The following is a 15,847-nucleotide window of genomic DNA, read 5'->3' as shown; positions in this document are numbered from 1 at the left end:
CTTCTTATCCACTTCTGCTCCACTGGAATACTGTATCACTTTCAGTTGGTATGGTAAGAAAACTAACCTCTCTTCCCAACTGCAGGGAAATTATGGTTACCAACCCACTACCTAGTTTAACACAGATTATGAAATGCAATTTGACCTTCAAGCCATTCTGCCTCAATCATATTGGGATGTTGCCATTATTGTAATGTGTATTTGTCCTTCTGGGCTAACATCCCAGCTATTTTTATGTTCATTTTTGTTGAATTCCAGGAAAAGATAACTGTCCTCCACCCTGGGATAAACTGACACCATACACAAATTATGTTCCTCTTATTTAAATCAGACATAAAACTAGTTAAGTGTTCATTCATATTCCGGCATCCAAAGAGAACAAAAGCTTGTTTCCAGTGGAGAACTTGATGGAAATCTGTATTAAACACCGATAATTCTGCTGTGGTGTGGGAGGGTTGTAGTGTAGTTAAAGGAATTTATATAAAAACTGCTGGAATGTTCAACTACAAAATATTCTAGGGAATTAAGCAATAATCTGAGTTTACACATTTTTACCATGGCAAGACAACACATAAAAAACTGGTTCCCATGTAGTTTCTTCATGCAGACAGGTTTATGTAAAATATATAAACATTTTTCAATTTGTTACAGATTGCATAAATATGGCATTTTTTCTGTTGCATTTACAGATGTGCAAACAAACACATTTTGATTACAATCTCTGAAAAGTACTTTGCATCCAAGTGAAGCAATGGAAAAAAAATGCCCACAGAGAATTTAAATACCAAACGTACGTTTAAAATGTCTTTTCAGTAAAATTCACACATTTAAAATAGTTTTATTCATTTTATTTGTATATGTCAAAATACATTTTTTTGCAAAATAGTGGGTTTTGCAAGTAGTTTCATGCAGATGCAAGGTCTGCTCAATACTACCAATAAAATCAACGCAACACAGTAGCCAGTTTTTAAAGAATAAATAACCTATATATAAAACACTAAAATATTAGATACACATTTTATCATTCACAGGCATCCAAAACTTTACCAAATATAATCCACAGTATGCCTAACCATTCCACAACACTACTCAGTGTGTTGCAATCACTCAGATGGATCAATTCTCTGCTTGGTTTGTATTAGCTTAAGAGCATGAAAGATGTCCATCTTCAGACGTATGACTCATACAGACCTACTGTAACAAGATATCCCAGAACTATCCTTGTACCTTTAGAATCAAGAATCCTGAGCTTGGTAGTAAGAGCAAAACCTTAGATCTTCAAAAAAACCTCCCCCATCTATTACCCCACCCCACAAAGGAGACTCATTTTCTCCTTCCCCCAACTAATCCTTCTCCTTCCCCCACCCCAAAATGAAGCGAATCCCACCCCCAAGAAGTAGGCAGTAGAACAGAATGACCTTTTAAAATGAAGGGGTACAAATTCACATTTAATATAGTATACAGTATAATCAATAATACAATAGCTACTACAAGCTTTACAATGTACAATTTATTTTAATGGCTGAATTGTTCAGTGGTTTTTAGGCAATAGTCTGTAGACCAGTAAGATGGTTGTATTTAGTAGGTTTTAGTGAAAATATAAAAGCTGTTTGTTTTCTAACAAAAGCTATCTTCACTGAAGTACTTTTTAAAAGGCCACTGAAATGTATAAAATGGTCTGACATAATGGTCGTATCAACTGAAATGCCTCTTCACATGGCAATAGCAGTGCATGTATATGAGTAACAGGTTAGGTTAGGGCTTTCAAATGACTTAAAGATTACTTTGGCTAGCACAACAGTTTTGGATAGCACTCAAATACAGTTATGTGAAATGTAGTGAAGAAGTTATACTTAAGTTTTATTATGGGTGAACACTACTCAAATGAAAAATGGAAGGGAAAGAATAAGTTTTTTTTTAATAGTTTAGACATTTTTGTAAAGAGTGGCTCCATACAAAGTACAATTTCTAAATTTAAACCATAAAAATTAATGGACTTTGTTAAACACTATTTTGGAGCAGCCTAATTTGCTGTAACACACATTGCAATAGGGAAATATATTCAAGCATGTCATGTGGGTCTGAAAAATCCAAACAATATACATTAATATATACAGCATCACTCAGTACCTGCTAAAATGAATGTGAAGGTTACAGGATCTTATATCTTGCACTACAACCCTTTTTCTTTTCTTTTAAAAAGTGACCAATAAAGGCAGAAGACAGGACTTTTAAAATAATCTACTTTCAACTGACTTTTAAAGCATCTTTTATAGGAAATAAATGCATATTGCACAACAGTGAAAGCAAAGGTTTCACAAAACCTCTCTGTTTTGGGGTGGCTGGCTGGAAAATACAGGCTTAGTTAGCTACATGTTGTATTTTTAAAGGATGTGTGGTCTCTGTAAATGTAAAGCTGTGAAAATACTGTACAAGGAAATAATCTGGTACATGAATAATTAGAAGGGAACACACAAATCCAAACTCAGATGGAAAAGAAAAAAATGGCGGAATAGAAAAAAAGGAACTGTGACACAACAACAAAATAAAGTTACTGTCTGTGATAGCAGAAAGCTTTTTTGATGCATGTGTTTATGTACAACTAAGGCTTACTGGTTAAATATCTGAGGCTTATCTGGCCTTGAACACTTTCCTTATATGTGGTAGCTGTAAACAAGATTTCTCAGTCATTATGTCTTCTCAGCAGCTGCTTTAACACATGAAACAATGATCTCGGTTTAAAAAAAACACACACCCAGGTAAGAGGGCATTTGGCAGAATATCTGAAAATGACAGTCCCCAAGAAATCTTCCCAGGTTTCCCAGTGACTTCCATGCTATGGTCCACTGGAGTTACTAATTATGTGCACTCCCATGATTTGCAGCTGGAGTAAACGATTTTATTTGGAAAGCTTGCTGATAACTCTGATCAAGGCCCCATTTTCATCTTTTAGCCTCTGGTTATCTGCCTTCAGATCTGGTAGCATCTATCGAAGAAAAAGAAAGTACAGGTATGTGATGTTTGACAAAGAACAAAATACTATAGACAAATCCTCTTCAAAGACAAAAAGCCCACATTTCCTAAAAGTAGTACATGATCTGGTAAGAAGAATATCTGATTAACAGTTAAAAACTTGAGGCCCATCTGCACTAGTTAATTATTTTTTTCATAATAAACATATACCAATAATCAACACTGAAGAATAGGGCATGAAATAAAACTCCCAACAGATTTAGTCAGTCCCACTGAAACACACAGTAAGCCACTCACATGGGCTAGTGGGAGGAGGAAGAGTTTCAGGGGGTTGATAGCTGCTTATTTATGCAAAATAAACATGCATATTTCCTCAATTTGCAGGATTTAGCTTTTTTTTTGGAGAATATTATTTTTTAGTGTAGGGTACACGCAGAGGCACTGGAACTAGTTTTGAATGTCAAGATTCAGCCTGCAATATATGAAGTTGTAATAACAAAGAGTGCCTCAGAAAATGTGTAGAAGATAATTTCCCCACAACCGACGAACTACACCAGCTTCCTAACATCTAGCTAGGGGTGGGGGAAGAGAGGAGACTCATAAAGCACCAGGCTTTGTTTCCAGGCAGGTTTGAGCTCTAGGCACCTCAACTTAGAAATAAAACGGATGTGTTTTCCATTTCAAAACCCAGCAAACACACACGAAACAGAAAGCGTCATAAATATAGATAAGACAAGTTACAAGATATGCCTGTTACTGATGTTTGAAATAAACAGATCTTGAATGTTCACTTAACTGACAAAATAAATATGTCTCTTCCAATTATATAGCCATTACTTTGTTCCAAGGGGTATAACCACATTGCCTCCTATAGGTTTAACTCTCACATTGCCTCCTATAGATTTATGAAGTCCCAATACACATCTACTCAGAAGCAGGTAAACATTCCATTTTCTAGTTTTTTAAAAAAATATTCTTATTGAACATTTCACTGGTCTTTTTACCGTACTGTGCAGCTGAAAAACAAAAAAAAATCCCCTTAGAAACTAGAAAAATTTAGAAAATGTCTTTCTGTGCAATCTGCCATGTTTCTTTGAAAAGTACTAACCCGCTGTATTTAAAATGAAGCAAGAGGCACTCAGAACACCAACGAATGACATTGCTGCCTCTTATTGAACTCAATGGACTGGGAGAATCTCAATATCATATCCAATTCCTAATGAGGTAGGTACAGTTGTAATTATGCAGAATAAAAAGAACCACAATTTTTTTTCAACATCTCATTGATACCCTCCTTATACAGTAGTTCTAGCAACCTTTTTAAGACAATACTTTAAATATAGTTTTTATAAGTTAGCCAAATACTTTGTCAACAACTCTTGGAAAGAACAAAGATGGATGAATGCTCACAGGCAACAAAGCCAGGGTTTTAAACAGGGAGACAAAAATACAGCAGCTCTAATACTATATTCCTCTCTGCTCCACAGTTATCCAAAGAATTTTACTGAACCAAAAAGGGCACAAGGTTGGAAAAAGGTGATGCAGATGCCTGGACCTGACAGAATAGGACAGGTCTAACAGCGAGTACAGGCTATGAACAAACAGTGTCTGCCCAGAATCACCCAAAGGTTGAAAGCTGTCTTTGCCTAACTAAGCACCTTCAACTCATGCAACTAGTAACTGCCAGGCTGTCAGCCAGATATTCCCGCCACCTCTAATAAAATCAAGTACTATCAAAGACAGCTATACATTTTGCTACTTTCCTGGTCACTAGGACTAAGATGCAATTGCTGCTCTCTGCCTGTTCATTCCACCACTGTCTACATGGAAATGCTATTGCTTTTGCATACTAGCATTCTTTACCTCTTTCCCTAGATTATTCAAGTATCAAAACCTGGAAAAAATATGTAAAATAACTGATGCAAAGGATGAAAGGTCTCTGGTATTGAAACAATCTGTCCCCTAGAAGTCATTTTAATTCTAATCAGGCACGTGTTTCTTACATGTTTGGCAAAAATCTAGACTCAAGTAAAAACATTAATTCTGCTATTTGCAGAAAACGGCCTTAGATACAGTTAATGCAAAATTTAGGAACTGAAGCATTTCCCATTATTGCTCTTCTTTTAAAAAGTGCAACTTGACATACTTCCAACCACTCACTGGGGCTTTGGCTTGGACTGCTTCATACTGGGCCACAACGTAGTTAACATTTTGTTTTGACAGTTTGATATGGTAATCTGCAAGAAAGTTAACACACTGCTGACCTTTCCCTACTTTAAACTGAATGCTGGTGCCAGAGGTTCCTACTTTGCACAGATGTGTCTTATGTTTATCAGTAAGTTTACATTCAGATGTAATACTTAAGCTTGCAGTGAAGTGACAATTCAAAGCACACTGTTCACCTAAGTGTTTAGTTTTAGAATTTCTTATTTTATGTATATCCAAGGAAAATAGCATTACTGGTTTGAGGTAGACACCATTTTAAAGTTGTCATTCCTAGCACCAGTAGGCGGTGGATATCCACAGATTTAACATGAAAGTAATCTGCCAACATGGGATATATTGGCTGTAGTCTAATCAACTCAGAAAATAAGTTTTTATCAAACTATCAAAGTGTTTTCAATATGGTAGGAATATTCAATACTATGTGTATAAGCCAAACTTCTATATTTCATGCAATAAGCCAGTTTTCAGACACACAAGCATTAATAGTAAGAGATGCAGGCCATAACACTGTAACACCTGCCTGGCTACAGAAGAGGAAAAAAAGGAAAATTACAAGTTTACATAATGTAGATGCCTGCAAGCACCTGACAGCTTGGTAACCACTCAGGTCAAGGCCCTATTCTCAGTCAGCAGTTGCTCATTTAAAAGCCTCAAAGTCTGAACATGCTTTACTTGGTATGGTTTCTGCAGGAATCAAAGAAACAGGAACCAACATGAGAGAAATGCAATTGTGGCATGTTGAAAAGGTATCACAGGTGAGGATAACTAAAAGGAAAAAGAAAAAGATGTAAAGATAATCCTTTTCTTAGCAGCAGGTAATTCTGTGTGAAAGTAGGCAATGTATTCAAAAGTATAATGTAAGGGCAGCTAATGACTGCACACAGCTTTCCAAAGAATTTTAATGCAACAACGAACTGGGTTACTCCTGTAATAGGTCATACAATTATGTTCCTAACATAAAAGCAAAGAAGACAGATGTTAACATCTCATGTTCATGGTACTGTATAACTGGGGAAGGACGTCTTTCCTCCTGGCACTTCAACTCGAAATTACCTAATTTGGAAACAGGTTCACACTCCCCTGTGCCAGGGTGCTTCTTGATGCTCATGTAACACCCACTGTCAGAAGTGCACCAGCTGTGCACCCTCTTGGTAAAGGGCTTGGCCATACATGCCCTAAAACATCTTAATTATATTACTGTACTGAATGTGGAGCAGTCTTGGAAAACCATTTTGAAATTTCAGGTGACTCAGGTCACGGCTGCTTTATAATTAACAAGCACAAAAAACAAATAAAATATATTATACCAATTCCGTAAGAGCTGCATTACTATCTAGTTAGTTTCTAGATACAACTCAAAATGGTGGCGTGCCTTTAAACTCCTAAACAATCTGGGCCCAAATGCCCGCTCTGATATGCACTTTTCTGCATGTGAAGATCTCAGAGGGCCCTCTGCTCCAAGTACCTCAGATGTCAACAGTGATGTGGGAATAAGAATGTTCAGTTTAAAGGAAGAAATTCAGTGGCAGAAATAAAATGAGAAGAATGGATGGGGCACATAAAGAGGTATGGGAGTTCAACAGTAGCAGCTTTTTAGTGAGTTGAGGCTAACATGGCTAAAAAAAGAGCATAGGAGTAGATAGGAAAAATACGCCAGAATCCTGTTTCCCATAGTGGGTTAATCAGCAGCCTATGGGAAGCCCTTCAACAGGTTATGAAGGCAATAATCCTCTCCTGCTGCTGTTCACCAGCTACTGGAATTCAGAGGCATTCTGTCTACTGTCCTGGAGATAACAATTATTAATCATGAACAGTAAACACACACATGAAGGGCTTTTTTCTTTTTCCATGTTTCAATAATGGGGGAGGGGAACTGGAATTGGGCATAGGCTGGATGACATCAGAGAGCTGGGCCATATCCCCTGACATCATCTGGTCCCTGGTCAAAGCACTGGCTGGAGCTCTGTCAGCCAGTGCCTTGGTCAGGGGCAGCTTCGCCATTGGGGATTCCACTCTCTATTAGCCTTCAGGAGGTTCCCCATCCCTGCAATAACATATCTCAGGGATTAAGGATGTTTGTGAAGAAATGAAATGAGACAGAACTACCCTTGAGCTTGGACAGAAACCCTTGCAAATGAATGATTGAAGTAACGTCCCTGAAGCTGTTGGGACTGTTTCCAACGTGTGCCTCAGCCCCTGGGCAGCATTGCTACCGCTTGTATCACGGAGGATGGGGCAGCTTGCTCAGAGAGGAGGAAGCAGTCCATACCTGAACTGCTGGACCTCAGTGCTTCCATTTGTTTCTTGTCAGACTCCAACCCTGCACCTCACATGGAGAAGAGGGATTTGCTCTCAGAGACAGAACTGCCATCCTTCTACAAACTGCCTACTCTGTCTCTGTGAGGGATAGGGATTGAAGGCAAAAAGCAAGCAGGAAAATCCACATTGCACATAACAGTGCTGAGTTAAAAAAAAAAGGCAGAAAATAGACCCCACAGAACCCTTTTGGGAATTACACCTTCACTGCTGTCTGGGCACTACGGGCTCAAATTGCTGCTAAGATGTCATTTTATGGCTGCTGAATTGATACAGAAACTGGTCCAACTAGCTGCTTTTTCAGCATACTCTTCCCCTGCCAAGGACAAAGACTACTTTGTTCCCCAACATGTGGTGTGTGTGAGAGAAACAGAGGAAGAGAACATCTTGCCCAGCTGCTGGGGGGGGGGGGGGGAGAGAGAGAGACAGACAGACAGACAGACAGACTAGTTTGCTCCCCAGCCAGCAGAGAGGGTAGAGATAGAGAAGGAATAATGACATACAGGACATTCAGGGAGCAATCCTATGGCTGCTAGACAGCGGCTAGACGGCCACAGAATGTGCCATTTTCCGGGAACCAACCTTGGAGCCCACACTCCGAGGTCAGTTCCTGGAAAACTGACCTCCCCCCACTTCCACACTGCCTCCGAGTCTAGCCAAAAAAGCAGGGCAGGGGAAGCATGGAGGGCATGATCCCCTCTGTGCTTCTCCTGCTCTGCTTAGGATAGGCGGTCACCTAGCTCAATAGGATTGCACCCTCAGCTGCCTTTTCCTGAGAAATTTCTTCCGTAGGCCTCTTGGAACTAAGAAACAGGCAAGGGCATAATAGCTAATGGTATTTTTTTATTTTTGTGATCTTGACTACAAGCTCCAACAAAACCAGTTGGCTGCTAGCCAGCCAAAGTTGGTCTGGAAAGTTGGGTAGCTCTGCCCCTTGGTATCCAAGCAACTTCATCCTGACTGTAGCCCAAATGAAGTGCTATCCCAATTATGATTACTTTCTCTCCCTAGTGGAAGAGTCTGTATTTTTACATTACATCATTACTTATTTGTTATTAAACTACAAGAATGTTTTATACTTTAGAAAATATACTAATTTAGATAAGGTGGTCTAGTTATATTCAAGAGATATAAGGTGAACTTTTTTCTGATAGAATTATACGGCTCAAAAGCATCTGGAACAACCTAATGGCTTAGGGAATGGGCAGGCAGAAGGTAGATCAGGATCTGAGTGTTCTGCAGGAGATCAGCAAGGGTTTCCAACTCCCAACAATTTAACAGTAAGTAAAACTGAAAGCTGCTATGGTTAGCCTTGTACTAATTGCTTATATTTTGGCCTCAGTGTTCCTTACCTGTAAAATACTATTACTTTGGTTGCTTTTGACCATGTCTTTGTGACGCTCTACTGGCCATTTAATTCAGGAATAGAATCCTTGATCTCTACTAACTCGAATGAAGGTGTGTGTTTGAATGAGCATGGCTCATGGGGTGTAACAGATAATTGATTCCACTGTGCCCCCCACCACATTTTGTACCCGGCTCTCATTAGTGGACCTTGGGGTTCTAGTAAAAAACAAAGTGGATCCCACAAACTCAAGGTCTGCCCAGCCCTGCCCTGGGGCAAGAGTCAATCTCAAAAAAGTTTCAAATCACACTACTGTAAATGAATCTGTGTGGTACAATCTACTACTGCCCTTAACAAAAGCAACATTCCTTTAGACCACATTGGTGTCAGCTGTGACTATATGTCTGACCAACCAAAAAGGCCTTCATACATCAGAAGAGTGTATTTAATAATTCGATGAACTTCTAACCAATACTTAAATATAATTATTTGCACACTGTAGTCTATAAGCAATATCACTGTTTTAAGTTCAGTATAGTTGATGCACACTTACTTTGAGTTCCTCTTCCATTTCAGATATTCGCCTTTCTAGAGCTCTTCTTTCCTACAGAAAAGCATTTGCATTAATGACAAGTAGTACAATTTGGGTGTATCTTTTAATCATAGTGAATGTAGTGCAATTTCAGATTTTCAAGATTAAAACAACCAAGTGAGGACAAAAAACTTGCGGGGCCAGTGATGTGTAAAGAAAATCTTTGCGTTTAAACACCAAGACAACAGAACTAAATTTGGGTCAAATTCTACCAATTCAATCCATTCTTTATACAAAGCTGAACAGGCAATAGTTTTTGTAACATCAGCTGGCTATTACTCCTTTACTAGTTTTTGTGGTAGTTTAACATAACATACATGAGATGCAGGTAAGATACAAATTTTGCCTTAAGAAAAAGGAAGCACAAAGCATGAGCTATCATAAGACAAGCAAATGTTAGTTTGTACTCTGTACTACACCGAAGACATACCAATACTGCACATGTATCCCATTGCATATTCTGTCATCATACAAAGGTTTTACAGCTTGGGTTTTGCTAGATGTTAAGACAATGCAGTGAGTTTCATTAAAAAGCAGCTGCTGTATCCAGCAATTTGACATTCAAGTATTCTTAGTGTGAAAGACAAAAGCAGATTACTGCAAAGTGTACATTAACATCTGCATTCAATGGTGTTATGCAAAACAAGCAGCATCAGCTGAGGTGTGTAAAACTCTGGTTAGATCATACCGCCCCGTAGATACTGACTCTTGTCGGTCACCTTTCAGATACAAACCATTTAAATTTAGTTTAATCATAGTTCCTAGGCATATTTTCCCCATTTTTAGCAATTAACTTCAACAATTTAGTACAGTAATAATTTGCTAAGGTTAGGTTCCAATTTATTTCTCTCAGGTAAGAACTTGAATTTCTTAAAAAATACATTCACATGTAGCAGTGCTCCGTTAAGCGACAGTGAGTTAACTGATATAGGCCCTAAAAAAACGCTGAAAGACCAAATTTAGAGTGGTAAATGTTGGGGGCAAGACTTATTATGGTAACTATTGTATTGATACATACACATTGCATCCCTTATGCTGGGTATGTCATAAAGGCACAGTATAAGAGCATAAAAGCAGTCTCCAGACTAGTTTCATATGCAAAAAAGCAACTGCCAACGAGCTGTACTGTCACTTGCACATTTGGCTGGTATACATCTTTGAAATGTTCAAAGAGTAACTTGCACAGGTTGTATTGTTCTTATTCAACCCACTGCGATTGCATAAATCACGGTCGCCACATTGTCAGCTGACTGAGACAACAACTGAGATATCACATGAGTGCTTCCTAGTTATGAGCTTGGCAGTAGTTCTGCATACTCCTGGCAATGATTATATAGGGTCTACAGGGTGCGAAAACTGGCCCTTAGTCACTGTCATCCACAGCGCTACTGAGCTGGCTACTGAGTTCTGTCTAATATAAGCAGCTGCCTACACAACCTGTACAGTATAAACATACTTGACAATTCTTGCAGACTTCAACTCCTAAGCCAAGAGATGTTCAAGATCTTTATAATTCTATAGCAATGTAAAGAGATACTTTTGGGACACAAAGTATTTTTCACAAATTAATCCACAAAATCTTAAACTTTAGAATTCTGAAATATGAGAAAAATATTAGACTTAGTCAATAATGAATGAATCTCATTAAAGTGAAACCACAAGGACATGTATGACATCCCATTCAGATATTTGGTTGCTTAATACTCTTATTTCCATACTGTTTTCCAGTTGAAAGTATTTTACAAGACTCTAAATTATATCTGCATCAGATGATCAACATCATAGGGAGAAACTTACCCTTTTTTCCATTTCTAGCAGAGACCTGTCAGCAAATCTTTCCTGCCTCTGAAACAGAAAAGTGATAACATGCAGGGTCATGCACAACAAAAATAAAGAAATGGGGAAAAAGTGATGCAGATAAGAAAAGCTTTGCTGTATTACCAAAATCTTACCAATAATGAGTTGTACCCAATGTTAGTCTAATTGAAGTCCCATCCATTTGAATGGGTCTGCTCTCTGTAGGACTAGCATTTGGTACAACCCAATATAATTTCCCCCCCTGTAACATGCAAGAATTCCAAAGGACTTCTGAACCACTGAAGCTGATGGGCACTTTCCTATCAGATTGAGAAGCATGAAGAGTACAACCTCAATAGGTGACTACAAGCTCTATTTGGAAAAAGGTAAAAGATAACAAAATTATGTAGTGGATGCCAGAAACTTAGTTAATGCTACTCTTCATTACAAGCCATCATTTCTTATATGATTGCTGCTGGTCTTTACTCAGACTAAACAGAATTTCTTACAATAGAGAGCAATGAACTATAGCTACAAGGTCAAAATACAGCTACAAGTCCAAAAACTCAGTAAGCAAAACAAATCTGCAGTAAACACAGTTGTTGTTGTTGTTCAGTCGTTCAGTCGTGTCCGACTCTTCGTGACCCCATGGACCATAGCACGCCAGGCCTTCCTGTCCTGCGCTCTCTCCCGGAGTGTGCTCAAGTTCATATTCATTGCATCCGTGATGCTATCTAGCCATCTCATCCTCTGCCGTCCCCTTCTCCTTTTGCCTTCAGTCTTTCCCAGCATCAGGGTCTGTTCCAGAGAGTTTTCTCGTCGCATTAGGTGGCCAAAATATTGGAGCTTCAGCTTCAGTATCTGTCCTTCCAATGAGCACTCAGGGTTGATTTCCTTTAGGATGGACTGATTTGACCTCCTTGCAGTCCAGGGGACTCGTAAGAGTCTTCTCCAGCACCACAGTTCGAAAGCATCAATTCTTCGGCGCTCAGCCTTCCTTATAGTCCAGCTCTCACAGCCATACGTTACTACTGGGAAAACCATAACTTTGATTAGACGGACCTTTGTCGGCAAGGTGATGTCTCTGCTTCTTACTATGCTGTCTAGGTTTGCCATAGCTTTCCTCCCAAGGAGCAAGCGTCTTTTAATTTCATGGCTACAGTCACCGTCTGCGGTGATCTTGGAGCCCAAGCAAGTAAAATCTGTCACTGCTTCCATTTCTTCCCCTTCTACATGCCAGGAAGTGATGGGGCCAGATGCCATGATCTTCGTTTTTTTAATGTTGAGTTTCAAACCAGCTTTTGCACTCTCCAATTTCACCCTCAACAAGAGGCTCTTGAGATCCTCTTCGCCTTCTGCCATTAGGGTGGTATCGTCTGCATATCGGAGGTTGTTGATAATTCTCCCGGCAATCTTAATTCCGACCTGTGATTCATCCAACCCGGCGTTTCTCATGAGTAAACACAGTAATCCAGGGCAATCTGTTTAAGTATTGGTGTAAGTTATTGTCTTCTTCCCTAACTAGCCTCCACCGTTTGGATATTTATAATTAATTTCAAAGAACTCTATAGCATAACATGTGGTTCTTCTAACCAATCAGATCAAAGATCTGAGATTGTACCTGGAATTTCAGAGTACATATTAAAAACAGGCTTAATACCCTTAATAGGGAATATGCGCTTTCAAGCTGCTCCCACCTGTATTAGCAGCTAGTAGAGTCAGCAGCAGCTGAACACCCACTTTGAGCATTTACCGTCTTGCTTCTGAAACTTGTCTGCAAGATAGTGAGTTCACTAGATGCTGCAGCCACACATCCACCATATGTCAGCCACAGCTGCTGAAGAGAAAGCACACGGCTGTGCTGCACAAGCTGAGAATCAGCCCCTATCAAGCAGCAATTCTCTTACATTCACCACCAAAAGCGAGTATGTTTTTGTCCCTGAATATACAACCTGACTTACATTCTCATGTAAGTGAATGACTGCCACTCAATCTTATTAGTGCTGTACTGCAGGACACTAGTAGGAACAAAAATATGGCCCCTATCATTAGATGTCCTGGAGTTCACTGAGAAAGACCCTATGGTTTCCACCCTATGGGGGTGGAGGCAGAGGCCACCAATGCATCTCTACAATATATGGGCACTCTCTTCCCATCATAATAATTTTGTAGTCTGTTTAAGGAGTAATTAAACAAAACAAATATGAAACCTCAAGGCCTCTTTTGGACATAATGCTAAACAATGGTTTAGTGTTAGTTATGTAAACAAACTGAGGCTTGTCAGCTCCACCCTCACTTCTTTTCTAGCACTGTTGCAAGAAGACTGGAAGTGTTCACTTCCCTTTTTAACTAACCACAGTTCATTGTAATGGTTAGTCATAAGATCATAAGAAGCGTTGTGCCAGATCAGACCAAACGCCTATCTAGTCCAGCATTCTGCTCTCACAGTGGTTAACCAGATGCCCGTGAGAAGTCCACAAGGAGGACAGGAGGGCAACACCACCCTCCTTGTTTGTGTTTCCTAGCAACTGTATGCACAAGCCTACTGCCTCTGATAATTAAGGTAATGGGTAGCCACTGAGAGCCTTATCCTCCCTGATCTCCTTTTAAAGCCATCCAGGGTTTTGGCTGTTGCTACATCTCGTGGTGGCAAATTCCACAGTTTAACTATGTGCTGTGTGAAGAAATACTCCCTTTTATCTGATTTCCCACCATGCAGAGTAACTGGATAACCCCGAGTGCTAGTGTTATGAGCAATAATATTTTTCTCCACACTATGCATTTTTATACTCCATCATGTCCCCCCGCCCCTTCACTCACCCTTTTTCTAAGCTAAGAACCTCAAACACTGTAAGCTTTCCTCATAGGGGAATTGCTTCAGCCCCTTGATAATTTTCATTGCCCTTTTCTGCACGTTTTCCAAGCTCTACATGTCCTTTTTGAGGAGCAGTGGCCAGAAGTGTACATAGTATTCCAGGTGTGCTTGCAGCATAGATTTGTATAAGGGCATTATGATATTAGCAGTTTTATTTTCTCTTCCTTTCCTAATGAACTAGGATCCTAACTATGGTTTATTCATTGAAAAAATCCCACACTTCACATTTCGTTTTTCTAGTTTGCCACCACATTGTGGGTGTGTGATTCCTTACAGCTCTAAGAGCAGTGGTAAAGCTCACTGGAACCCTTCTAATATTTGTCATGCCAAATATTGATTTATATTTCTAATACTTTTATGCCAGCTTTATAACAAACAGGTTTAAAATATTAAATTAAAAGGTGCCATTTTGAATGCACACTAAGAAAATGCCAAACTGATCCTTGGATCCTTGGTGATGTCCATCTTATGGAAATACAAACCTGAGTTGCCTTTTCCAGCTGTAGCTTAAGGTCCGTCAGTTCCATGTTGGTATCATGTAACTGTGCTTTCAGTTTTTCATTTTCAGCTACAATCTGTTCATAAAGCTAAAACACATGCAATACATTTTTATGATCATGCATTTCTTCACACTTGCATCGTGATTATATTTACAAAGGGGATAACTGTAATTGAAGAATATGTGGGCAGCTCTCTAAACCAAAGGTCCATCTAGTCAAGCATGCTGCCTCCCAAAAAGGCCAGCCAGCTGTCTCCAGAAGCAGGGTATGAAGGCATTAGCCATCTTCTCCTTTTGCTCCCCAGCAACTTATTGTTCAGTGGCATATTGTCTCTGACCATGGTGATTCCACATACCCATCATAACTAATAGCCACTGATAGACCTATCTTCCCTTTTAAATCCACCTAAGCCAGTGGCGCAGGGTGATGTAACCAAGGGAGTTCAGAGTAATGGCAATTCAAAGGACACCAGCTTGCAAGGACTGATTCAGAGACAAAAGTCTACTTGGTATGGAGAATTATGATAGTATATGATAAGTTCCTGTAAAGGACAAAGCCCACTGAACCTTGCCATAACATGGCATCCTCACTTGTGAGAGGGAAGTAGAAATGCACAGTGAAGAAGCTGAGGGAAAGGCTTGGAAAGAGACAATGACCCAGATCACATGTCATGCTGGAAATTCCTGGGTTGTTTAACCTAGGAATTCCTGGGACGAGTGGAGCTTGTGAGCCACATACTCACTGTTTCTGCTTTTACATCTACAATCCAGGAACACCTCGTTTCTGGGCTGTTTCATGACATGCGAACCTGGAAATGGGGTTGTTCTATGGGTATCCAGAGTTAACCCAACAATTGCCCATGGTTTGTTCCTGGGTAGGTAATTAAAAGTGGAAACAGCTTGCATCCTCTGCTCGTTCCCGCAATTCCTGGGTTAAACAACCCAGGAATTGTTGCCATGATGTGCAGACCGGGTCAATGCAGAGTTAAGGAAAAGAAGGGATAAAGGGAAACCTAATAGAAGGTGTAAGGACAAGAACAGATGTGTGCTGTTGTGGGAGGTCATACCAACAGGAGACGTTAGTGAAACAGAGGGACAGTACTTGCATTTTAGATTTAAGGTATGAGGATGGCACATGACAGGACAGTCCACATGTGAGTATGGGAGGGCAGTTGCAGGAAGCAGCAAAGCTGGACCCTAGCTAAGAGAATGCCACAGGGCTGG

General features: G+C 39.7%; 1 protein-coding gene across 6 annotated transcripts in view; it reads right to left on the bottom strand.

Moving 5' to 3' along the window:
* Positions 1–594: 594 nt before the first annotated feature.
* The window catches only part of PPP1R12A (protein phosphatase 1 regulatory subunit 12A), a 147,594-nt gene continuing 132,341 nt past the window's right edge, over positions 595–15,847 (bottom strand). For 4 of the 6 annotated variants that reach the window (XM_084810402.1, XM_084810404.1, XM_084810405.1 and 1 more), the window contains 4 exons: positions 14,607–14,711; positions 11,250–11,297; positions 9,414–9,464; positions 595–2,986 (listed from right to left, as the gene is read on the bottom strand). In XM_084810402.1, the coding sequence (XP_084666528.1) occupies positions 2,900–2,986; positions 9,414–9,464; positions 11,250–11,297; positions 14,607–14,711 (291 nt within the window). In that variant the 3' untranslated portion in view covers positions 595–2,899. Of the gene's footprint in view, positions 2,987–5,871; positions 5,965–9,413; positions 9,465–11,249; positions 11,298–14,606; positions 14,712–15,847 lie in introns of all 6 variants that reach the window. The other 2 variants (XM_084810403.1, XM_084810408.1) reach the window with 2 other exon arrangements.

The sequence above is a fragment of the Heloderma suspectum genome, chromosome 7, assembly GCF_057233095.1.
Source record: "Heloderma suspectum isolate Gila_16-S chromosome 7, 16-S_ref, whole genome shotgun sequence".
NCBI lineage: Eukaryota > Metazoa > Chordata > Lepidosauria > Squamata > Helodermatidae > Heloderma > Heloderma suspectum.
This window is presented reverse-complemented; position numbering and strand designations above follow the sequence as displayed.